General features: G+C 49.2%; 1 protein-coding gene across 1 annotated transcript in view; it reads left to right on the top strand.

The window, feature by feature from the left end:
- The window catches only part of CLASP2 (cytoplasmic linker associated protein 2), a 977,269-nt gene that overhangs the window by 616,418 nt on the left and 335,488 nt on the right, over nt 1-25,363 (top strand). The window contains 1 exon segment of the mRNA XM_030203481.1: nt 3,452-3,553. Coding sequence (XP_030059341.1) covers nt 3,452-3,553 — 102 coding nt within the window.

Genomic DNA, 25,363 nt, shown 5'->3' with positions numbered 1-25,363 from the left:
GTACATCCCACCAGTCTATGGATTAATCAGCATGATGATATGGAAGGTAAAATTATGTATCATACCTGATAATTTTCTTTCCATTAATCATAGCTGATCAATCCATAGTCCCTCCCAGATATCTGTATTGTTTATATTCTGGTTGCATTTCAGGTTCAAGTTTAGTCTTCAGTTCCTGTTCAGGAGGACTTCGTGTTCAAGTTTTTCAATGGATTCTTCAAGAGTTGAGACGAATTTGTGTTAACAGTGAGCTACTGCATTCCTCTCCCCTCCGTTTTACGGGGCTGGATTGAGACATAAATTCTGCCGGCACTCCCTCCCGCTTCGTGCGGCTGTAGGGCAGCTTTGTACCCCTCCCGCTTCGGCGGTGTTAGGGTCAGTCAGCTCCTCCCGCGGTTGCGGTTGCAGGATAAGCCAGATCCCCCCGCATCGGCGGGGTGGTGTCCCTCCCCCGCTCCGCGGGGATGAGCTGGACGGATTCCCCTCCCCCACTTGTGTGGGGATGAGCTGGGTTAATTCCCCTCCCCCGTTTCGGCGGTGGTGAGCTGGGCAGTGTCCCTTTGTGGGTGTAATTCTCTAAGTGCTGAGTCCTGCGGATGGAGCTTGGATGTCGACATACTGAGGAGTTTCCGGCAGCACATGACCACATATAGGGAGGCAAAAGGATTGCTCTCTATCTCCACCTGCTGGTAGATGGACACAACCCACCAGTCTATGGATTGATCAGCTATGATTAATGGAAAGAAAATTATCAGGTATGATACATAATTTTACCTTGCTGTTGATCAAAAAAAGCAAAACATAATTAACCCCAGCCAGTAAACCTTATGTTTTAAAAAGAGGAACTATTCCCTCCTTTTCTGAGTAGCCTTTCAGACCTCAAGGAAAATCCTAATATGAGTTCTTAAATATTTAGTCCTTTATTTGGAAAAACATCTTAAAATAGTCAGTCTCGTGGTGGACCTCTCTACCTAAAGACAATTAACACATTATAAATTATTTCACAAACTTTTGTTTTTGTCTAGTTCCAGAGCAACAGTAATGAACAAGGTAGGTGTCACCAATAAAACCTATGTTGGACCTTTCCAGAAATCTAGTTAGGTTCAAGCTATCAAAGGAAATCTGAGAAGCCTGGTGTCCGTTCTTCCACAGGCTGCATCTTTGCAGATGGAGGGGAGGCACCAACTCGGGAGGGATCTTTAATACTAAAGTGGCAAAAGACTTAAACATCTCAAAAGGAATGACATACAGAATTCGAGAAGTTTAAAATATGTAAATTCCACATCCTAATAGTATTTTCCAAGACCTTTTGTAATGTAACAGAGTCCTTCATTAGCATTGAATCTAATGTAATCTCAGTATTTATCATCCGCTTACTCCTTACAAAGATCTAAAGTGGCTCACATTTAAAATATAAAAAATCAATTGATTTCAAGATGACATACGGCACAAACATATTTTTGAAACAGGTAAGTTTAAGGTATAAGACGAATTGTGTTTCAAAACAATAGGTAGATTATTCTATAGTTGCACAACCTGAAAAACAAAAGAGGATTCTAAAACTTTCTTTTATCGGACACACTTAAATGAGGGAAAATGAAGTATTTGACAGTTAAGTATAGGATTACTTCAAATAGTCCCAGGAACAAAGAGTCAAATAGGAACTGCACAAGTAGACTTAAACACTAACCTAGCATCAACTGGAAGCCAGTGAAGTTTTCTCAACAAGGATGTTGAATGCTCAAACTTATATCACCTACAAATTAAACAAGCAAGTGTATTTTGTAGTAACTGAATTCTTCCTTGCAATCTGGGAGAAGTACCAAGATACAAAATACATTGCAGTAATCTAATTGAGACAGTATTAATCCCTGCATCAATAAAGCCAAATTGTTTTTCTGAAAAATAAAATTGAACAGTTCTAAGTTGTTTCAGTTTAAAGAAGAACTTGGCAAGGCAATTTACTTGATTTTCCAATGATAAAGAAGAATCCAGAATTACTCGCAAGACCTTAGTAATGTGATCAATTGGCAGTTAATCAATTGAATTTAATGGCACTGTAGCTGGTAATAAATCTTACTGTTTACCTAACCAAAGTATTTTTTTTATTAGTAGTCAATTTTAGTAATTGTCGCGACAACCAGTCTTTTGATCTTTCAGTAGAATTAGTTATTGTCAGAAATGTTTGATTCAAATTTTTACTGATTGAAGCTAAGTTAAATATGTCATTCATATAAAGGAGAAGCTATAATTTCTCTAATCAGATAAGTGAACTCATAAAAACATTCAACAAAATGAGTGACAAAGGAGAGCCCTGTGGCAGACCCAAGGAGATTGCCGAGGAAGGGAGAGAACACTGTTCATTTTAACCACATTTTTCCAATTAGCTGTTTCCAGAAATTCTTATCTAAGTGCTCACCGGAGATACCTAACTCCTTATCAATCAGTAATGTGTGGTCAACTGTATCAAAGCAGCAAAGATGTCAAATGTAGTAGTACCTCCTGACCACCGTTACTAAGTATTTTTACTTGAGAAACTAGAGTTAAGAGCAGATTTTCAGTGCTATGTAGCACTGTTCCCTCTAAACTGAGCGAGAGTCCCTACACTTAAAGCCCTGTGAGTGGTGGGGGGGGGGGGGGGTGCTGTTTCACTATGACTTGATGGACAGCCAAGCTCTGCAGGACTTCAGGGAACCTACATGTCCTTAGCAATTCCAAACACATTATTTAAATGCTGCCCCTCACTAGCAGCAACACAGTTGGAAGAGTCCTGCTCAGAGGGAACAGTGCTATGTAGGCTTCTAAACCCAAATTGTGATAGAAGTAATATGTTAAACTTACGTTTTAGGAGAGCATTCCAGGACAGTCTGCCCTTCCTAAAGTCTTTCTTTTGTATCTTTGCAAACAAGAATCAATAAAATCTTATATCTACTGTAAAATCTTATATCTACTGTGTTCAGGATTTCTAAGCAATTATTATGAAAGGAAAGATATATTTGCTAGCTAACTAGTTTACATCTGTGATCAGATGTATCTCAAATCATTGAGGGTAATCTGCTTTAAAAAAAATTGTCTAATGTAACATTCTTGTACTTGGGCTTGTGGATGTTAGAGTTTAGGCAGAGTTCCATAGCAATATGTTCTTAACAGTCAAAATAGATTGTTGTGTCCGTGTTGTGTAGTGTTGTCTCTCGAAATCCAGTTTCTAACCTTCTATTTATTATTTGATTGTTTGGTTGGACTTAATATCCTGCTTTTACAAAAACCTAATCCAAGGTGGATGATGACAAATGGGTTAGAAATACAATTAATTAAACACAATATTAACTTGTCATTCATACAGAATTACATTTTTATTTCTTTAAAGAAAATCTAGCTAGTGATATAACCTTACTTACATGCTGTTCACAGATGAGTTGCCCTTTAATTACTGAAACTTTATATCTTGCAGGTCGTATAAGAACAAAACTTTCCACAGCTTCTGCGGGTATTGCAACTGCCAAGACAGATTCCAGAGGACGCAGTCGAACAAAAGTGGTTTCTCAGTCTCAGCGTATGTTATTTATACTTCCTAAGAATGTTTTCTAGTAAAATTGTTAGACATATGAAGAATTGATCAGTAATTACAGTCAAGGGTAATTATAAAACAGAGGTTTCATAATGAGTTGCTGTTCTGTATCTTAGGTTCGGCATCACCAGACAGAACTGAAGGTATTTTTGACTTACTTTATGGTCACTAGTCTTTGCATGTTTTTTAAAATCCTTTTGAGTGGGTGTTGTCTTACCTTTTGGGCAAAATATTAGGGCTGGATCATTCATTCCTACCCCACTTGCTGAGCACATAATGAAAGGAATATAGCAGATGTCAATATATGCATGAAATGTCTTAAAACTAAACAGTGGCAGATCACTAGCTCCCCTTTTTAACCATTAGCTGCCATCATTGGTTACATCTGGAGAAGGGGTTGTATGTGGTCTGAAAAACACTTCTATTACAAGCAGTGATGCGGGTCCATCTTCTGAATCAAGATGTGCAAAATGCTTTCAGAAAGAAATGCAGCTGTATTCTATTCCCCCAACTTGCTTCCTGCTCCTGCTCAAATTGTCTGAAAGAAACATAAAATATGAGCTCCTGAGTTCTGTGGTGGTATATCCAACTTCCAGTAATCCCTTCTGTAGTTTCAGCTCAGCTTGGTTGCTTTGTGCTTTATGCTCATTCAACTCATCAAATAAATTATGATTTCCAGTTTTGAAACTTAAGTAAAAATGATCCATCTCTATTCCAGCCAGTGTGGTAAAATGCCACTATATTCATTTACAGTATAGCACTCTTCATCTGCTGATGGTCTGCCTGAAAGAAGTCATCACTGAATTTTTTTTTTTAATTTTTATTTATTTACTGAGTGGCTCCCCTGCTTGGAGTTTATTTAGGTTTGTGAGGTGGTGATGGTGGTGGCAGTGATAGTGGTGGCGGTGATGATTGATTATTATAACGTTTTATTATCTACGTTTCTCTATTAAGTTATGTTTTCCACTTTTTTTTTTAATACCAGTTTTAGTATACATTGAGACTTACATGTTGATAAGCACTGATTCATATTGCAATTAACATTTCAGTTCACATATTATATCAGCTTTATATTTCCATGTTTCTTCCTGATCTAATAGAGCAGTGCTTCTTAACCCTCTCCAGAAGGCATAACTAGTCAGTTAGGTTCTCATGATTACCACAATGTATATGCATGAGATAAATCTGCATATCATCAGTTCATTGTAATATTTGTTCACCGAGGACAAGCAGTCTGCTTGTTCTCACGACTGGGTAGACGTCCACGGCAGCCCTAATGAACCGGAAGAAAAGTCTCGCAGGAGGTAGCGCACGCGGGACACGCCCACCGCGCATGCGCGGCTGTCTTCTTGCCCGTGCGCGCCCGCTCAGTTTCTATTTTTCCGCACTGGAGACAGACGCAGTTTCGTCCCTCTCCTTGTCAGCCCCGGAAAACCGTTTTGCGTCCTTGTCCGCTATTTCTTTCTAGTGTACGCGTGTTCGCGCGATTGTTTTTCGTGTTTAAAAAAAAAAGTTGTAGAGAAGTCTCCCTTTCCATCGAGTGTTTCTCCCTTTATTTTCACCGGCGTCCGTGTTTCCTTTTTGTTGTGGCCTTTTTACCGCCACCATCAACGGTTTTGACTTCGCTGACGCGATTTTTCCGTCGATGTCCTCGAAGGTCCTGAGCAGATTTAAAAAGTGTGGTCGGTGCGGCCGGCAAATCTCGCAGTCCGATACTCACGCTTGGTGCCTCCAGTGCCTTGGGCCGGAGCATAATTCCAAAGCGTGCACCTTGTGTCTCGGCTTGAAAAAGTGGACACAGGTGGCGAGGCAAGTTCTTCAGGACTGTCTTTTTGGAACTTGCACCAGCACATCGACGTTGGCAGCATCGGTGTCGACAGCGGGAACTTCGGTACCGGTGTCGACGACTTCGGCGCCGAGCATGGCATCAACCCCAGGAGCACAGGTTCCTTTGGCCCGACGACCTGCCAGCGATGGCGGCAGTGAACGGCCGAGTGGGCAACCTGCCTCGGCTGGCCCCGCCGCCCAGGGCCATCGGGACCGAACCCTGTCGGATCCGACCCCCCAGGGGGCGCAGGGACTCCACCTCCTCCTCGTCCATGCCGCGGAGCGCCGATGACAGACATCGGAAGAAGCTTGCGAAGAAGCACCGTCATCGGTCGCCCATGGCGCATGGTACAGGCAGCTCAGGGACATCGACAGACTCGATCTCTAAAAAGCGCCAACGCCGGGAGGAGCGCTCCCCCTCTATTGAAGAGGTGTCGATGCGCAGGTCGTCGGATACCCCGGTATCGTCTTCTGGACCCGGACAGCTTCGAGCACCGACGCCCACACCGGCTTCCCAGCCTCTCCCGACAGCGGCCCTGGACGAGTGTCTCCGAGCCATCCTTCTAGGTATCCTGGAGGGGCTGATGTTTGTGCCCACGGTGCCATTGTTGGAAGCGCCAGCTGACTCTGGCCGTGTGATGTGGTCTTTGACACTGGTGCTGCTTGCTGCGCCGGTCTCGATCGCCACTCAGGTGGAATCCCCATCATCGATGGAGGGAGCTTCGTCCCCGCCGGCGCGGGAGTCCACCTCTTGACACCATCATCGAGGACGCGGTTACTCGGGGTCGAAACAGGCCCGGTTGCGGACTGAGATCAGAGAGCTCATATCCAACACCTAGGAGGAGGCCTCGTGAGGGGAGGAGGAGGATCCCAGATATTTCTCCTCCGAGGAGTCTGCAGGTCTTCCCTCCGACCCCACGCCTTCACCGGAGAGGAAGCTCTCGCCTCCAGAGAGCCTCTCCTTTGCCTCCTTTGTCCGGGACATGTCTGTGAGCATTCCCTTCCCAGTGGTCACCGTGGTTGAGCCGAGGGCTGAGATGCTCGAAGTCCTGTACTATCCACCACCTCCTAGAGAGTCTTCCACGGTACCGTTGCACAATGTCCTGAAGGAGACGCTGTTTCGGAACTGGTTGCCCCTATCTAATCCCACCATCCCCAAGAAAGCAGAGTCCCAGTGTAGAGTCCATACTGACCCGGAGTTGATGCGGCCCCAGTTGCCACATGACTCAGCGGTCGTGGACTCTGCTCTCAAGAGGACCAAGAGTTTGAGGGATACCGCCTCAGCGCCCCCGGGGTGGAAGTCTCGCACTCTGGACTCGTTTGGGAGGAAGGCCTATCATTCTTCCATGCTCGTGACCAAGATCCAATCATACCAGCTCTACACGAGCATCCAAATGCGGAACAATGTGCTTCAACTGGCGGACCTGGTTGACAAGCTCCCACCAGAGCAGGCCAGGCCTTTTCCGGAGGTGGTCAGGCAGCTGAAGGCGTGTCGCAAATTCCTGTCCAGGGGTATTTATGACACTTGTGATGTGGCATCCAGAGCTGTTGCCCAGGGTATAGTGATGCGCAGGCTCTCATGGCTGCGTGCCTCTGACCTGGACAACCGGACGCAGCAGCGCCTGGCGGATGTCCCTTGCCAGGGGGATAATATTTTCGGCGAGAAGGTCAAGCAGTTGGTTGAACAACTGCACCAGCGGGAAACCGCTTTACGACAATCTCTCCCACCGGGCGCCTTCAGCATCCACCTCTACAGGTGGACGTTTTTCCCGGGCCCGGCGGTCTGCACCCTATACCTACAGCAAGCGTAGGTACAACCAGCCGGCCCGAAGGCCTTCTCAGGCACAGGGCCAGCCCCAGCGCGCTCGTTCCCGTCAACAGCGTGCAACCAAGCAGACCCCTGCAGCTCCACAGCAAAAGCAGGGGACGGACTTTTGACTGGATCCATGGGAGCATAGCCGCCATAAACGTGCCTGTGCCGGACGGCCTGCCGGTCGGGGGGAGGTTGCAAGTTTTTCACCAAAGGTGGCCTCTCATAATCTCCGACCAGTGGGTTCTCCAAATAGTGCGGTGTGGGTACACCCTGAATTTGATCTCCACTCCGCCAAATTGCCCACCGGGAGCTCAATCCTTCGGCTCCCACCACAGGCAGGTACTTGCAGAGGAACTCTCCGCCCTTCTCAGCGCCAATACGGTCGAGCCCGTGCCACCCGGGCAGGAGGGGCAGGGATTCTATTCCAGGTACTTCCTTGTGGAAAAGAAAACAGGGGATGCGCGCCATCCTAGACCTGAGAGGCCTGAACGAATATCTGGTTCGAGAAAAGTTCAGGATGCTTTCCTTGGGCACCCTTCTTCTCTGGATTTAAAGGATGCTTATACTCACATCCCGATACAGCCAGCTCACAGACAGTTTCTACGATTCCGTCTGGGAGCACGGCACTTCCAGTATTATGTGCTGCCCTTTGGGCTCACCTCTGCACCACGGGTCTTCACGAAGTGCCTTGTAGTGGTTGCAGCGTACCTTCGCAAGCTGGGGGGGCATGTGTTCCCATATCTCGACGATTGGCTGGTGAAGAGCACCTCGGAGGCAGGAGCTATTCGGTCCATGCAGTGCACTATTCAACTTCTGGAATTGCTGGGGTTTGTAATAAATTACCCGAAGTCCCATCTCCAGCCAGTCCATTCTCTCGAATTCATAGGAGCCCTGCTGAATTCACAGACGGCTCAGGCCTATCTTCCCGAGGCGACGGCTCAGAACCTTCTATTTCTCACGTCCCAGCAGATCACAGCTCGGCAGATGTTGAGACTCCTGGGCCATATGGCCTCTACAGTCCATGTGACTCCCATGGCTCGTTTTCACATGAGATCAGCTCAATGGACCCTAGCTTCCCAGTGGTGTCAGGCCACCAGGAATCTAGAAGATGCCATCCGCCTGCCCATCAGTTGCCGCAATTCGCTGCGCTGGTGGACGATTCGGACCAATTTGACCTTGGGACGCCCGTTTCAAATTCCTCAGCCGACAAAAGTGCTGACGACGGATGCATCTCTCCTGGGGTGGGGGGCCCATGTCAATGGGCTCCATACCCAAGGGGCGTGGTCCCTCCAGGAAGCAGGTCTTCAGATCAATCTCGTGAAGCTCCGAGCGGTCTGGAACGCGCTGAAGGCTTTCAGAGATCGGCTGCCCTTCCAAATTATCCAAATCCGGACAGACAACCAGGTTGCAATGTACTACATCAACAAGCAGGGGGACACCGGATCTCGCCCCCTGTGTCAGGAGGCCGTTGGGATGTGGCGCTGGGCACACCAGCACGGCATGCTTCTCCAAGCCACGAACCTGGCAGGCGTAAACAACAGTCTGGCCGACAGGCTGAGCAGACTCATGCAACCGCACGAGTGGTCTCTCCATTTCAGGGTGGTACGCCTTTTCGCCTCCCAGACCAATCACAAGATGCCTCAGTTCTGTTCCAGACTACAGGCACACGGCAGACTGGCGTCAAATGCCTTTCTCCTACATTGGGGGAAGGGCCTCCTGTATGCGTATCCTCCCATACCTTTGGTGGGGAAGACCTTATTGAAGCTCAGTCAAGACAGCGGCACCATGATTCTGATTGCGCCCTTTTGGCCCCGTCAGATCTGGTTCCCTCTTCTTCTGGAGTTATCCTTCGAAGAACCGTGGAGATTGGAGTGTTTTCCAACCCTCATCTCACAGAACGAGAGAGCGCTTCTGCACCCCAACCTTCAGTCTCTGCCTCTCATGGCCTGGATGTTGAGGGCGTAGATTTTGCTTCCTTGGGTCTCTCCGAGGGTGTCTCTCATGTCTTGCTTGCTTCCAGGAAGGATTCCACTAAGAAGAGTTACTTTAAGTGGAGGAGGTCTGCCGTCTGGTGTGAGGGCATGGCCCTAGAACCTCGCTCTTGTCCTGCACAGACCCTGCTTGAATACCTTCTGCACTTATCGGAGTCTGGTCTCAAGACCAACTCAATAAGGAATCACCTTAGTGCAATTAGTGCTTACCATCATCGTGTAGAGGGTAAACCCATCTCTGGATAGCCTTTAGTCGTTCGATTCATGAGAGGTTTGCTTTTGTCAAAGCCCCCTGTCAAGCCTCCTACTGTGTCATGGGATCTCAACGTCGTCCTCACCCAGCTGATGAAAGCTCCTTTTGAGCCACTGAACTCCTGCCATCTGAAGTACTTGACCTGGAAGGTCATTTTCTTGGTGGCAGTTACTTCAGCTCGTAGAGTCAGTGAGCTTCAAGCCCTGGTAGCTCATGCTCCTTATACAAAATTTCATCATAACAGAGTAGTCGTCCGCACTCACCCTCAGTTCCTGCCAAAGGTGGTGTCGGAGTTCCATCTTAACCACTCAGTTGTCTTGCCAACATTCTTTCCCAGGCCTCATACCTGCACTGCTGAACGTCAGTTGCACACATTGGACTGCAAAAGAGCATTGACCTTCTACCTGGAGCGGACACAGCCCCACATACAGTCCACCCAATTGTTTGTTTCTTTCGACCCCAATAGGAAGGGGGTCGCTGTTGGGAAACGCACCATCTCCAATTGGCTAGCAGATTGCATTTCCTTCACTTATGCCCAGGCTAGGCTGACTCTTGAGGGTCATGTCACGGCTCATAGTGTTAGAGCCATGGCAGCGTCAGTGGCCCACTTGAAGTCAGTCACTATTGAAGAGATTTGCAAGGCTGCGACATGGTCATCAGTCCACACATTCACATCTCATTACTGCCTCCAGCAGGATACCCGACGCGACAGTCGGTTCGGGCAGTCAGTGCTGCAGAATCTGTTCGGGGTTTAAATCCAACTCCACCCTCCTGGACCCGGTTTTATTCTGTTCAGGCTGCACTCCCAGTTAGTTGTTCTTTGTAGATCAATTTCTGTTATGTCCTCGCCGTTGCGAGGCCCAATTGACCCTGTTTGTTGTTTTGAGTGAACCTGGGAGCTAGGGATACCCTAGTCGTGAGAACATGCAGCCTGCTTGTCCTCACCTACCCTCCCTCCTCCCCTTTGGAGTTGGGTTTTTCTCATTCCTTTGCTTGTCGTTTAACTGAGCGGGAGCGGGCGCGCATGGGCGGGAAGATGGCCGCGTATGCGCGGTGGGCGTGCCCCGCGTGCGCTACCTCCGTGAGACTTTTCTTCCGGTTCATGAGGGCTTGTGTGGACGTCTACCCAGTCTTGAGAACAATCAGCCTGCTGTCCTCGGAGAACACCTGCTACAGGTATGTATCATTCACTTTAAATCAGTATAAATTAAAGTCTAACTGAAAAAAGGGAAAAAAGACCTCAGAACTTCATTGGCTCTATACATCACATTAAAATAATACTGTCAGAGATGCCGGTTACAATCATCGGTCATAAAAACTCCTCCTAGTCTGATGATTGTAACTGGCAGCTGTGATAGTATTAGTTGTACAGAGCCATTGAATTTTTTTGAGGTCTTTTCTCCTCTTTTCAGCGTGCCTTTAATTTACATTGATTTAACAAATGCGTGGGATGTTGGATTGAAGATAATCATAATTTTTTTACAGAAAATATTTTTTTGTCTTGTTGACTGTGAAGCAGGTGTCTTAGGTGTCCACTATGCATTCATTGATTGGCATGCGGTTAGACTAACAATTAAAACTCTTTATTAAAGGGGTAGGATTCAGATTTTTTTTTTTTTTTTGCAGTGCTTCCCAACCTCTTTTCTATTGTGACACCACAGTGATCAGTGTTCACATGCATCACACCCAGCACACATGAATGTCATGGAGCTGTATAATCATAGGCTTTTTGCATCCTCAAAAACCCTACCCAACAATGGGTGGCAAGCAGAATTAGGGAATTTCCTGATGCAGTTCACCAGAAAAAAAAATGTTATGTTCTCCGAGGACAAGCAGGCTGCTTGTTCTCACTGATGGGGTGACGTCCACGGCACCCCCTCCAATCGGAATCTTCACTAGGAAAGACGTTTGCTAGCCCTCGCGCACCCATGCGCACCGCGCATGCGCGACCATCTTTCCGCCCAAACCAGCTCGTGTTCGTCAGTCTTCTTTTGTCCGCGCTCGGGACGGTCGTGTTTTGCCGCCGTTTCGTGCCCCTCAGAAGATCTCGCGCGTCTTTCGCGTTTTTTTTCTACTTTTCTCTGTGTTTGTTTAAAAAAAAAAAAAGAGGTTACCCTTTTTCCCCGTATTTCTAGTTTTTTCCCAGCGTAAGTTTCCTTTCGCTTTCGGGAGCGGCCTTGTTGGCCTCCCGTATGGGTTTTTCTACCTTTTTTTTTTTTCGGTGCCTATTGTCATCATCGCGAATTTTGATTTCGCCGGCGCGATTTTTCCGCCCATGTCATCGAAGCCTTCCAGCGGCTTCAAGAAGTGCACCCAGTACGCCCGGATAATCTCGCTCACTGATAGGCAAGCGTCGTGTCTTCAGTGCCTGGGGGCTGGGCACCGCCCGCAGGCCTGTAGTCTTTGTGCTCTTTTGCAGAAGAGGACTCGGGTAGCGAGATTAGCCCAGTGGAACGTTCTGTTCTCCGGCGCTTCGACGGCAACAGCATCGCGGGATTCGTCGAGTGCATCGGCGTCGGCAGCACCGAAGTCTTCGGGAAGTGCATCAGCGTCGACGGCATCGATGCGTATTCCTCCTGCATCGACGGTACCGAGACTTCGGAAGAGTGCGTCGGTGGTACTGGGACCTCCGCTGGTGCTGATGTCGTCGGACGGTGGTGCTTCGTCTGGAGTGCAGGTGAGGGCTGTCCATTCCCCTGCTGGTGGCGGTGAGCCTTCGGGTAGGTCTCCTCCTGCCCTGAGGGCTCCTGCGGTACAGCCCCCCCCCCCCCCCCCCCCCCCCCCCCCGGGATCGACCATCTTCGGACCCGGCCCCGAGGAAGCGACGTCTGGATTCAACGTCGTCCTCATCGGTACCGGGGAGCTCCGGTGATATGCTTCGCTCGAAGAAGTCGAAGAAGCATCGTCACCGGTCACCTTCCCGACTTGGTACCGGGAGCTCTGGGTCGCCGAGGGAGTCGGCACCCAGCAGGCATCGGCACTGGGAGGACCGCTCACCCTCCATCCAGGAGGTGTCGGTGCGCTCTACCCCGGACAGCCCGGTACCGCCTCCGTGCCCAGAACAGATTCTGACCTCGACGCCTGCACCGGCTTCTCAGTCTTTCTCCACAGCCGCTCTGCACGAGAGTCTCCGGGCAGTTCTTCCAGGCATCCTGGAAGAGCTGTTACGCCCTTCTCCTCAGGTTCCGGGGGTGCTTGCGCCACCGGTGCCGTCGAGTGAGGCGACGGCTGGCCCTTTGCCCGGGGTGAGGTCCCTGGTAGACTTCGGCTGCCTCCCAGGTGGACTCCCCGACGACGTCGGGGGAGGGAGCTTCGCCGCTGCCGGCCAGGGAGTCCACCTCTCGACGCTCCCACCGTGGCCGTGTTTCCACGGAGTCGGAACGGGCGCGGCTTCAGACACAGGTTCGTGAACTTGTGTCTGATACCGATGATGAGGCCTCGTGGGAGGTGGAGGAGGACATCAAATATTTCTGACGAGGAGTCTGATGGCCTTCCTTCTGACCGCACTCCCTCCCCTGAAAGACAGCTTTCTCCTCCCGAGAGTCTGTCTTTCTCGGCCTTTGTTCGGGAGATGTCTGCGGCCATCCCCTTCCCGGTGGTCATGGAGGATGAGCCAAGGGCTGAGATGTTTGAGCTCTTGGACTGTCCTTCTCCACCTAAGGAAGCGTCCACAGTACCCATGCATCATGTCCTAAAAAAGACATTGCTGGCGAACTGGACCAAGCCTTTAACTAATCCCCACATTCCCAAAAAGATATAATCCCAGTATCGGATCCATGGGGACCCAGAGTTGATGTGCACTCAGTTGCCTCACGACTCTGGTGTGGTGGATCTGGCCCTGAAGAAGGCTAAGAGTTCTAGGGAGCATGCTTCGGCACCCCCGGGCAAAGACCCCAGAACCTTAGACTCCTTTGGGAGGAAGGCCTATCATTCTTCCATGCTCGTGGCCAAGATTCAATCATACCAGCTCTACACGAGCATCCATATGCGGAACAATGTGCGGAAGCTGGCGGACTTGGTGGACAAGCTCCCTTCTGAGCAAGCCAAGCCGTTTCAGGAGGTGGTCAGGCAGCTGAAGGCATGTAGGAAATTCCTGGCCAGAGGGGTATTTGATACCTTTGATGTTGCGTCCAGGGCCGCTGCTCAAGGTGTGGTGATGCGCAGACTCTCATGGCTGCGTGCCTCCGACCTGGAGAATAGGATCCAGCAGCGGATTGCGGACTCCCCTTGCCGAGCGGATAACATTTTTGGGGAAAAGGTCGACCAGGTGGTAGAACAGCTCCACCAGCGGGATAACGCTTTCGACAAATTCTCCCGCCGGCAGCCTTCAGCATCTACCTCATCAGGTAGACGTTTTTATGGGGGAAGGAGGGCTGTTCCCTACTCTTCTGGTAAGCGTAGGTACAATCCTCCTTCTCGACAGCCTGCGGCCCAGGCTACGCCCCAGCGCGCTCTCTCTCGTCAGCAGCGTGCGCCTCAGCAAGGCCCCACAGCTCCCCAGCAAAAGCAGGGGGCAAGCTTTTGACTGGCTCCAGCAGAGCATAGCCGATATCACAGTGTCCGTGCCGGACGATCTGCCGGCCGGGGGGAGATTAAAAGTTTTTCACCAAAGGTGGCCTCTTATATCCTCCAACCATTGGGTTCTTCAAATAGTCCGGCAAGGATACGCCCTCAATTTGGCCTCCATGCCTCCAAATTGCCCACCGGGAGCTCAGTCTTTCAGCTTCCAGCACAAGCAGGTACTTGCAGAGGAACTCTCTGCCCTTCTCAGCGCCAATGTGGTCGAGCCCGTGCCACCCGGGCAAGAAGGGCCGGGATTCTATTCCAGGTACTTCCTTGTGGAAAAGAAAACAGGGGGGATGCGTCCCATCCTAGACCTAAGGGCCCTGAACAAATATCTGGTCAAAGAAAAGTTCGGGATGCTTTCCCTGGGCACCCTTCTTCCCATGATTCAGGAAAACAATTGGCTATGCTCTCTGGACTTAAAGGATGCTTACACGCATATTCAGATACTGCCAGCTCACAGACAGTATCTTCGATTCCGTCTGGGAACACTTCTAGTACTGTGTGCTACCCTTTGGGCTTGCCTCCACGCCCAGTGTGTTCACGAAGTGCCTGGCTGTGGTAGCAGCAGCGCTCCGCAGGCTTGGAGTGCACGTGTTCCCTTATCTCGACGATTGGCTGGTGAAGAACACATCCAAGGCAGGAGCTCTACAGTCCATGCAGATGACTATTCGACTCCTGGAGCTACTGGGGTTTGTGATAAATTATCCAAAGTCCCATCTTCTCCCAGTACAGAGACTCGAATTCATAGGAGCTCTGCTGGATTCTCGGACGGCTCGTGCCTATCTTCTGGAGACAAGGGCCAACAATCTGTTGTCCCTCGCCTCCCGGGTGCGAGCGTCCCAGCAGATCACAGCTCGGCAGATGTTGAGATTGCTGGGCCACATGGCCTCCACAGTTCATGTGACTCCCGAGGCTCGTCTTCGCATGCGATCTGCTCAGTGGACCCTAGCTTCCCAGTGGTTTCAGGCTGCTGGGGATCTAGAGGATGTGATCCACCTGTCCACGAGTTTTCTCGAATCCCTGCACTGGTGGACGATTTGGTCCAATTTGGGACGCCCTTTCCAAATTCCTCAGCCGCAAAAAGTGCTGACTACGGATGCGTCTCTCCTGGGGTGGGGAGCTCATGTCGATGGGCTTCACACCCAGGGAAGATGGTCCCTCCAGGAACAAGGTCTACAGATCAATCTCCTGCAGTTACGAGCGGTCTGGAACGCTCTGAAGGCTTTCAGAGATCGGCTGTTCCACCAAATTATCCAAATTCAGACAGACAACCAGGTTGCCATGTATTACATCAACAAGCAGGGGGGCACCGGATCTCGCCCCCTGTGTCAGGAAGCCGTCAGCATGTGGCTGTGGGCTCGCCGTCACGGCATGTTTCTCCAAGCCACATATCTGACAGGCGTAAACAGTCTAGCCGACAGGTTGAGCAGGATTATGCAACCTCACGAGTGGTCGCTCAACTCCAGAGTAGTGCACCGGATCTTCCAATTGTAGTTACAAGGTCCCTCAGTTCTGTTCCAGACTTCAGGCCCACGGCCGACTGGCATCGGATGCCTTCCTCCTGGATTGGGGGGAAGGCCTGCTGTATGCTTATCCTCCCATACCTCTGGTGGGGAAGACTTTGCTGAAACTCAAGCAAGACCGAGGCACCATGATTCTGATTGCTCCTTTTTGGCCGCATCAGATCTGGTTCCCTCTTCTTCTGGAGTTGTCCTCCGAAGAACCGTGGAGATTGGAGTGTTTTCCGACCCTCATCACCCAGAACGAAGGGGCGCTTCTGCATCCCAGCCTCCAGTCTCTGGCTCTCGCGGCCTGGATGTTGAGAGCGTAGACTTTGCCTCTTTGGGTCTGTCGGAGGGTGTCTCCCGTGTCTTGCTTGCTTCCAGGAAAGATTCCACTAGGAGGAGTTACTTCTTTTTATGGAGGAGGTTTGCCATCTGGTGTGACAGCAAGGCCTTAGATCCTCGCTCTTGTCCTACACAGACCCTGCTTGACTACCTTCTGCACTTGTCTGAGTCTGTTCTCAAGACCAACTCTGTAAGGGTTCACCTTAGCGCAATCAGTGCATACCATTACCGTGTGGAAGGTAAGCCGATCTCGAGACAGCCTTTAGTTGTTCGCTTTATGAGAGGTTTGCTTTTGTCAAAGCCCCCCATCAAACCTCCTACAGAGTCATGGGATCTCAATGTCGTTCTCACCCAGCTGATGAAACCTCCTTTTGAGCCACTGAATTCATGCCATCTGAAGTACTTGACCTGGAAGGTCATTTTCTTGGTGGCAGTAACTTCAGCTCGTAGAGTCAGTGAGCTTCAGACCCTGGTAGCCCATGCTCCTTACACCAAATTTCATCATAATAGAGTAGTCCTCCGCACTCACCCTAAGTTCTTGCCGAAGGTGGTGTCAGAGTTCCATCTGAACCAGTCAATTGTCTTGCCAACATTCTTTCCCCGTCCGCATTCCTGCTCTGCTGAACGTCAGTTGCACACATTGGACTGCAAAAGAGCATTGGCCTTCTATCTGGAGCGGACACAGCCCAACAGACAGTCCGCCCAAATGTTTGTTTCTTTTGATCCCAACAGGAGGGGAGTGGCTGTGGGGAAACACACCTTATCAAATTGGCTAGCAGACTGCATTTCCTTCACTTACACCCAGGCTGGGCTGGCTCTTGAGGGTCATGTCACGGCTCACAATGTTAGAGCCATGGCAGCGTCAGTGGCCCACTTGAAGTCAGCCACTATTGAACAGATCTGCAAGGCTGCGACATGGTCATCTGTCCACACATTCACATCTCATTACTGCCTGCAGCAGGATACCCGACGCGACAGTCGGTTCGGGCAGTCGATGCTTCAGAATCTGTTTGGGGTTTAGAATCCAACTCCACTCCCCTAGGCCCATTTTTTATTCTGTTCCAGGCTACACTCTCAGTTAGTTGGATAAGTTGTTAGGTCAATCTCAGTTATGTCCTCGCCGTTGCGAGGCCCAATTGACCATGTTTGTTGTTTTGAGTGAGCCTGGGGGCTAGGGATACCCCATCAGTGAGAACAAGCAGCCTGCTTGTCCTCGGAGAAAGCGAATGCTACATACCTGTAGAAGGTATTCTCCGAGGACAGCAGGCTGATTGTTCTCACAAATCCACCCGCCTCCCCTTTGGAATTGTGTCTTCCCTTGTCTTTGTCTTGCTACATATGGGACTGACAAGCACGAGCCGGTTCGGGCGGGAAGACGGTCGCGCATGGGCGCGCGAGGGCTAGCAAACGTCTTTGCTAGTGAAGATTCCGATTGGAGGGGGTGCCGTGGACGTCACCCCATCAGTGAGAACAATCAGCCTGCTGTCCTCGGAGAATACCTTCTACAGGTATGTAGCATTCGCTTTCAAGTAGTCTAGGTTCTGATTCTGATTTTATCTCAGTAACAACATTGTAGGTTCCCTCCACTACCAGTTGCATTCTGAAATGACCTAAACAAAACAATGAAGGGTCCACAAATCCAATGAATAAAATAATAGCTATAAAAAAATTTTGATATAAAAATTAAGTAACATCAATTAACAGATTAGCCTTTCCTTTTCAACTCAATTTTCCTGCCCATACTTACTTCCCCTTGCTGATCTGAGTCCTTGCTTTCCCATCCTCACACAGGGCTGGCCTCTCTTCCTGCTCAATCTCACAGTCCCCTGCTCTCCTCTGCAAGTTTTCATGCTCACAGTCCTCACTCACTTGCCCTTCCCAAACCCAGTTTGAGACCCTATTAATCCATGGGTTCCCCCTCTCTTATCAACAATTCTCCCTTCACTACCTGGGTCCACTTGTTTCCTTTAGCCCTCTCCCCAAATCACCTGTTCCTCATTTCTTCTCCACCATTTGGAGCCCCTGTTCTCTTCCCATGCTCTCTCTGCTCATACTCTGAATCCTTGAATTGTTGCAGTTTCCTCTGCAGGCACTCTTTATCCCCACAACATTTCCTAGGTCATACTGACTTCTTTTCCCCCTAATCAAATCTCTCCAACTCAAATACAAACTGCCCCCCCCCCCCCCCCAAAAAAAAAAAAAAAAAAAAATTTCCATTGAAATCCCTCCATTCATTCCTGCTTTCCCACTAAATGTCCCAGTCCCTGATGAAATGCTTCCCATGCTGTGCTTCCTGCCTCTCCCTTAATATCCTTCCCCCCAACATGTGCCTTCTGCCTCTCCCTCAGTCACCCCCCCCCCCAACCACCCAGCACAAGGCTCTTTCCTCTATCTCATGTTGAGGTCTTACCTAGGTGAGACATCAGCAGCAGGAAGTCTTCCCCTCCCCAGTTCATTCCGTCTCTCTATCTGCATGAAGAGCAGGCATAAAATATCACAGGACAATACAAAAACCTGTAATAGTAAACATGTAAGAAGGTAGAATAATAGAATCACAGAAAAGTGTAATTTGTTCTTGGCTGATCCATTTCTCATTTTATATTGAAGAGTGTAAAATTTTAAGTGCTAGTAACCTTGCAAACTGTGATTCATATGTGCAAATTGCTTTTTGAACATTTCTGTTGAAGTGGAGCTTCCTAGACATGGTGTGATGATACCATACCATGGTGTGATAACAAATCACAATAGCTGGAAACTCATAAATAGAAAATCACAAAAACACCAAAGTTTACAAAAAAAGGCTACCAGTCACACTGTCTTACTTGTACATAAAGGAGGTTAAAACATTTATCAGAACGTGGAGAAAAAAAAGATCTTGTTGAATAGCCAATGCTCCTCACTAATATATAGAATCAGATCTGACAACCATCACTGGTCAAAAAAACTCCACAGTGATGATACCATTGCCAGTCAGCTTTTTAGGATATTTACAATGAATATGTATGAGATGTATTTACATTTCCATAGCATCCCACAGATGTGGGTTATGTCCCTCTACTAGCAGATGGAGATAGAGAGAACTTCAGAGGTTTGCTGTATGTTCACATGTGCAGCCAAGCCAACCTCAGTATTCTATCTAGCAGGTAGAGAGGGTCATAGCTGTGCAGCTCAGGATTGATCTGGCTCCTAGCCCATCTCCTGGGTCCTGTTGAGCCTGGATTGAGGTTTGAGGTTCCCTTTCTTAGGATTTTGTTGGGTACACCTGGTGGCGCCAGGTCCCCCAACAACCCCTCAGCTTGTTTTTCTGGATTTCTGTTGTCTCCTGCCTCAGTAACAAAAGAAAGAAAAAGTGAGACAGGCTTTCTTGAGGTAAGATTTACTGGGGAGTTAAAAAAAAAAAAAAAAAGAATAAAGACAAGCCAGACGGAGGAGCGCTGTGAAGTGCTGGCAGTTAGCTGACGGGGGTGGGGACCACTTGGGGTTCTCTGCCCTTTGATGTCGGCGCCATTGGAAATCATGAAACACTGCTCCTAGTATGGGAACCGTAGAGCAGCATCCGGGGGTGTGAAGCATGCGTTCGACAAGCATCACCTGACAAGCCACTTGCTGTGAGTGCTCCGTCTTCGGGAGACAGCATGGAAGTTCCGGCTCCCGCTTTGGCGGGAACTTTCAGCACAACAGTGGTGTGCGCTCCTGCGGGCACCATTTTTCTTGCCCGCTACGTTGAGTACACCACTGTGCGGAGGGTCAATGCCAGGGGGAGCAGTTCTCTCACTCATCAGATCCCAACTTGCAGGGGAAGCCCTTGGTGGCTGCTGTGGGTGAGGAAATCCCCTTACCGGAGTTTGTGCTTTTAATGCACAAAGCCTTTAGGATGAAAGGGCAGAGGGCCTCAGGGCTCTGACATCTCCTCCACCCCCCTTCCAGACCTCTCCCCTTTCAGCAGCTTTTTAGTCCTAAGTGGCCCCGAGTACAGGATTTAGATGTGGATGAGGTTTATTTTGTGTCAGATGTTGAGGATGTTCTCATGTCTGGGGTCTCTCCGGGGTTCGTGGACCCTATGGAGAAGGGTGAACTACCGCCTGAGGAGGGGGATGACCCCATGGTAGCACGTCTGAGTCACAGAGATGAACTGCATGCTCTGATAATCCAAGTGCTTGCGATTTTGGATATTTCCTCGCTTGAATCTGCAGTGGGTCCTCTGCAAACCCCCCCTCTATTATGTCTGGAACCAAGAACCCCACAAAATCGTTCCATATTCATGAGGCTATGAAGATCCTCATCTCGGCGAAGTGGGATACGCTGGATATGGGTTTGAGAGTGACGTGAGCAATGTCGCTCCTCTACTCTCTGCTGGCGGCGGACTTTAGAGTCCTTATGGCTGCCCTTGGTGGATTCTTTGATTACTGTGGTCACTAAGAAGACCACCCTACCAGTCAAGGACGATATGGCACTGAAGGATCCTCAGGATCGTAAGCTGGAGTCCCCCCCCCTCAATCGTTCATTTCAGGTGGCATTAGGTCTTCAGGCGTCTGTGTGTGGCTCTTACGCAGCCCAGATGTGCCTTTCATGTGTCCAGAAGGCCTCCTCTATGGAGAAGTCATTGGTTTTTGCCGGCCTTGGAGTCTGGGTTGGCTTACGTTGTGGATCTGCTTTATGACCTACTGCGGACTTTGGCCAAGTAGGTGTCATTGGCGGTGACAGCACTCCAGTGGATTTGTTTGCGGCATTGGGCGGCTGATGTGGCCTCTAAGTTGTACTTGGCATGTCTGCCCTTCATAGGGGAACTCCTCTTGGGGGAAGATCTGGAGAAGATTGTTAAGGCATTGGGCGATTCGAAAGGCCAGCGCCTGCCCGAGGATAAGCCCAGGATGATCTTGCGTCCTGCTGTGGCCCACTGGCAGTTCCAGGATGCGAGGCGCTACCATCCAGGTTGCTCTGGGTCCTTCCAGAGAGCACTTTTTTGCAGAAACCGCAGCCCTTTCTTGGAGAGCTCTGTCCTTTAGCCACAGCCTCGAGAACACAGTCAGGAGCATGAGGCACCCAATAATGGGGCTCTGGTCCATCCCCTGCTAGTTGTTGTGGGACAGCTGTCCCACTTCCTGGGGGATTAGGCCAGGGTAATTTCAGATTAGTGGATCTTGGAGGTCGTCCAGGACGGATACAAGCTCAAGTTCAAACATCCCGTAGCGGATTTCTTCCTGGAGTCTCCATTCAAGACCGTCACCAAGGTGGAAGCATTTCAAGAGATCCTGGAAGAATTACTATGGCTGGGGGTGGTACATTCAGTGTCTCTGGAGGAATGTGGCCTAGGCCGTTACTCCATCTACTTTGGTCCCAAAAAAGGGGGGACTCGCTTTGGCCCATCCTGGACCTCAAGTTCGTGAACAAGGCCTTGCGGGTTTGCCATTTTCGGATTGAAACATTGCAGCGGTGCATCTGGGAGAGTTCTTGACCACTCTTGATCTCAAGGAGGCCTATCTGCACATTCATACCTGGTCCCCTCACAGGCGTTTCCTTCACTTCATGGTACTCGGTCATCACTTTAGTTCCAGGCCTTTCCCTTCAGCCTGACTATGGCACCCAGGACAATTTCCAAGGTCATGGTAGTCATCACAGCCTTCCTCCAGAAGGAGGGGGTTCAAGTATAACCCTATTTGGACGAGTGGCTCATTTGGTCGCTACCTTACAAAGTCTAAAGGCGATGGACAGAGTGATCGAGCTTTTTCAGTCTCTCTGCTGGGTGATCAGTGTCCCCAAATGACGTCTGTCTCCCTCGCAGTCTCTGGAGTATCTGGGTGTGATCGTCAGCACTCAGTCAGCATGCAGGCTGAGACTTCTGGAGCAGCTGGAGAGCTTACTTTGAATGCCGGCTCCTTTGGCCTGGGACTATGTTCAGCTATCGGGGTCCATGGCGGCCACGTTGGATGTGGTGCTGTGGGCCAGGAGCCACATGTGTCCCCTGCAGTTGATTCTGCTCAGCCGGTGGTCTTCTCTTTCAGAGGATTACATGATCAGGGTATCGTAAGCGCCGCACTCCCGGAAGGCGATGTGCTGGTGGCTGCTCCTGCAGATTCTACAATAGGGCTTTCCTCTAGCGGCACCAGATTGTCACCACAGACTCCTCCCTCGCTGGTTGGGGAGACCATTGTCTTGGGCAGATGGCCCAGGGGACATGTCCCCAGTGGAGACGACCTGGTCAATCAGTCGACTGCAGCTGCGGACTATTCGCGTGGCGCTCTGGGCGTTTCTGGTTCTACTATGGGATCGTCAAGTGCGATGGCGGTAGCCTTTGTGAACAGGCAGGGGAGGTACCAGGAGCATACCTTTGGTGCAAGAAGTGTACCTCTTCCCCGGGGCAGAGGCTCACTTAGCCCTCCTGTCGGTGGCACACATTGCGAGGTCTGCAAACATTCAGGCGGGATTGTCATGTGTGGGTCCTTTTGGACAATGCGACAGAAGTAGCCTATGTGAACAGGCAGGGGAGGCACCAGGAGCATGCCTTTGGCATGAGAAGCATGCCTCCTCTGCCTGTCGGTGGCAGAGTTTGCGGGGTCTGCAACAGTCAGGCAGGTTTCCTTAGTCAACACAAGCTGGACCCTGGGGCATGGGAATGCTCGACGGAGGCTTTCAAGCAGATCATGGATCGGTGTGGGGATGCCTGTGCTAGACCTCATGGCAAACAGGGCCAGTACAAAAGTGGCTCGCTTCTTCAACAGGGGCAAAGAGTTTGAGTCAGAAGGGATTGATGCCCTACTCCAATGGTGGCCCTTGGGTCTTCTTTATGTTTTTCCTCTGTGACCCATGGTGGGGCATGTGGTGAACTGCATCACCAGGCATCCAGGCCGGGTGATTCTGGTGGTCCTTAATTGCCCTCGGCCTGTGGTACGCGGATCCCATCTGGTCGACAACCCTCTGCGCTTCACCTGTTAGTGTGGCCTACTCAATCAGGGTCCCATCAGGATGGAGGATCCCTCCCCCTTTGGTTTTAAGGCCTGGCCCTTGAAAGGGCACGTTTGAGAGGGAAATTGTATCCGGACATGGCCATTGCTACTGTGCTTCACACAAGGAAGTGCTCTACTTCCATGGCATACACTCGAGTCTGACACACTTTTGAGTCATGGTGCTCATCATCAGGAATCTCGGACGCTTTGGCCTTGGTGACGGTTATCCTAGCCTTCCTGCAGAAGGGTCTCGAGAAGTCTCCTTCCCTGAGCTCTTTCAAGGGTCAGGTGGAGGCCTTGGCTTGTTTTCAGGTCTGTCTTCATGGTGCCTCGTTGTGAATCTGGATGTGATCCTTTTTCTCCAGGGGATGGAGGGTTAATAATCTCAGTCCGCCACATTTGCCAGTGGTCCAGAATTGGAATATGAGCATAGTGTTCCGTGCTATGCAGTGACCCCCCCCCCCCCCCCCCTTGAGCCCGTGGATCATTTGTCTTTTTAGGACATCACGTTGAAGACGGTGTTTGTGGTGGCTTTCGCTTCAGCTAGATGTCTATCGGAACTACAGGCTCTATCATGCAGGGACACCTACTTCAGGTTCACAGAGGCATGAGTCAGCATTCGCACAGTACCATCATTTTTACCCAATGATTCGTTTTCATCTGAATCAGGCTTTAATGCTGCCAACCTTTTGCTGGGAAGACTACCCGGTCAATTTCAGAGCGTTGCGTTTTCTGGATGTCCGCCGCATCCTTATTCATTACCTAGAAGTCACCAATGACTTCTTTTGCTTCAATCATCTTTTTGTCCTCTTTGGTGGTTGCATGAAAGATGACATGGCCTCAAAAGCCATGGTGGCCCAGTGGTTGTGGGAAGCGATTGCTTTGGCGTATATATCCATGGGGAGGTCTCCATTGTAGATTCGAGCCCATTCCACAAAGGGTGCAAGCAACCTTCCACTCAGTCTTGGTAATTGTCGGGACGTCATATGCAGACCTGTCACGTGGGTTTCGGTGCATACCTTTGATAGACACTACAGGCTTATCATGGCGGCCCGTCAGGATGTGGAATTCGGCGCGCCAGTACTGTCTTCCGGGTTGGCGCTGTCCTGCCCTACTTGAGGACTGCTTTGGTACGACCCACAAGTCTCTAGATTGATCTGTGGGACACTATGAAAAGAAAAATTAGTTCTTACCTGATAATTTTCTTTCCATTAGTCCCAACAGATCATTCAAGAGGCCCACCCTGTAGGTTCCTGTTGGTTTCCAGTTCGAGAGTGGTGTTTGGTTTCTGGTTCTGTGCAGGTTCCTTTGTTGGATTTGTTTAAAAAAAAAAAAAAAAGAAGAAGACACTTGGCTTCATAGGCAGTAGTAGAATGACACTTGAATAGGTGAATTATGACTTCCACTTAGACGGTCGAGGTTCCTACTTGGATTGCATGGAGGCAGGAGAGTGTTCATCTGGTTGCATTTCTGTTCTTCCACGGCTTTGGTATCGACAATACCGAGGTTGGCTTGGCTGCATATGACTGTATATAACAAACCTCTGAAGTTCTCTCTTTCTCTACCTGCTAGTAGAGGGACATAACCCACAAGTCTCTGGATTGATCTGTTGGGACTAATGGAAAGAAAGTTATCAGGTAAGAACTAATTTTTCTATATTTTTATCTTCAGTATATACTAATTTATATCATTCAGATTCATTTTAGATATTCTGTAACTTTAACTGACCGTGTAGTCACCAGTACAAGTTTGGGAAGCCTACCCTAGAGAATGGTTGTTAACAGACACACGTTCTGTTGATATTCATTATCTTGAAATCTTTGTCCTCAATTTACTTTATTTTCCTTTGCCATGGGCTTGTTAGATATTTGTCTTAGTGTTGCAGATCTGATCAACAAAACAGAAAAAAAATCACCTGCTATGAATACTGTGAAATTGTTTTAAATCAAGGAAAAGTGGATAGTTGACAGTCCATAGCATCCATAGCAAACAACCTGTCTTATTTTTTTTTTTATTTTTGTAAATTTGGTGACCTAGGCATATTTCCTTGATTCTGCAGGTCCTGTTGCCAAGCAGCACTTAAAGAACAGAGTACTGAGCATTGACTTTCATAAAGCGGATTTGATTTAAATTATTTTAAATCCTGATTTCAACCAGTAGTTTATCAAAATAGGCAGATGTTTCTTTTCAGTTTTAATTGCAGTAAAAATGATAGTGGTACTGTGTTTTGTTAAAACATGAGAACTCATGTGACAACTTGTGGATGAGAGACGCAGTTAAAAAAAATAGTATAAGAAAAATATTTATTAACTTGAAAATCCTGCATGTTTAGACATGTTTCTTCTTTCAGGCTTGCATTTGTTTGTTGCATTGTTTGCATTTTGCACCTATGCCCATCTTAGTGTAGATATATGAACTTAATTAAAATGTTCCCAGGTGGGATCTCTTTTAAGGCCTACTACAATTATAGGTTTTCTCTTCTACCGTTTTCTCAGTAGATCTCAAAAGATCATTGGTGAATGCATTCAGAATCAGAACTTGCTCCTCAGAACCT

This window comes from Microcaecilia unicolor, chromosome 1 (assembly GCF_901765095.1).
Source record: "Microcaecilia unicolor chromosome 1, aMicUni1.1, whole genome shotgun sequence".
Taxonomy (NCBI): Eukaryota; Metazoa; Chordata; class Amphibia; order Gymnophiona; family Siphonopidae; genus Microcaecilia; species Microcaecilia unicolor.
This window is presented reverse-complemented; position numbering and strand designations above follow the sequence as displayed.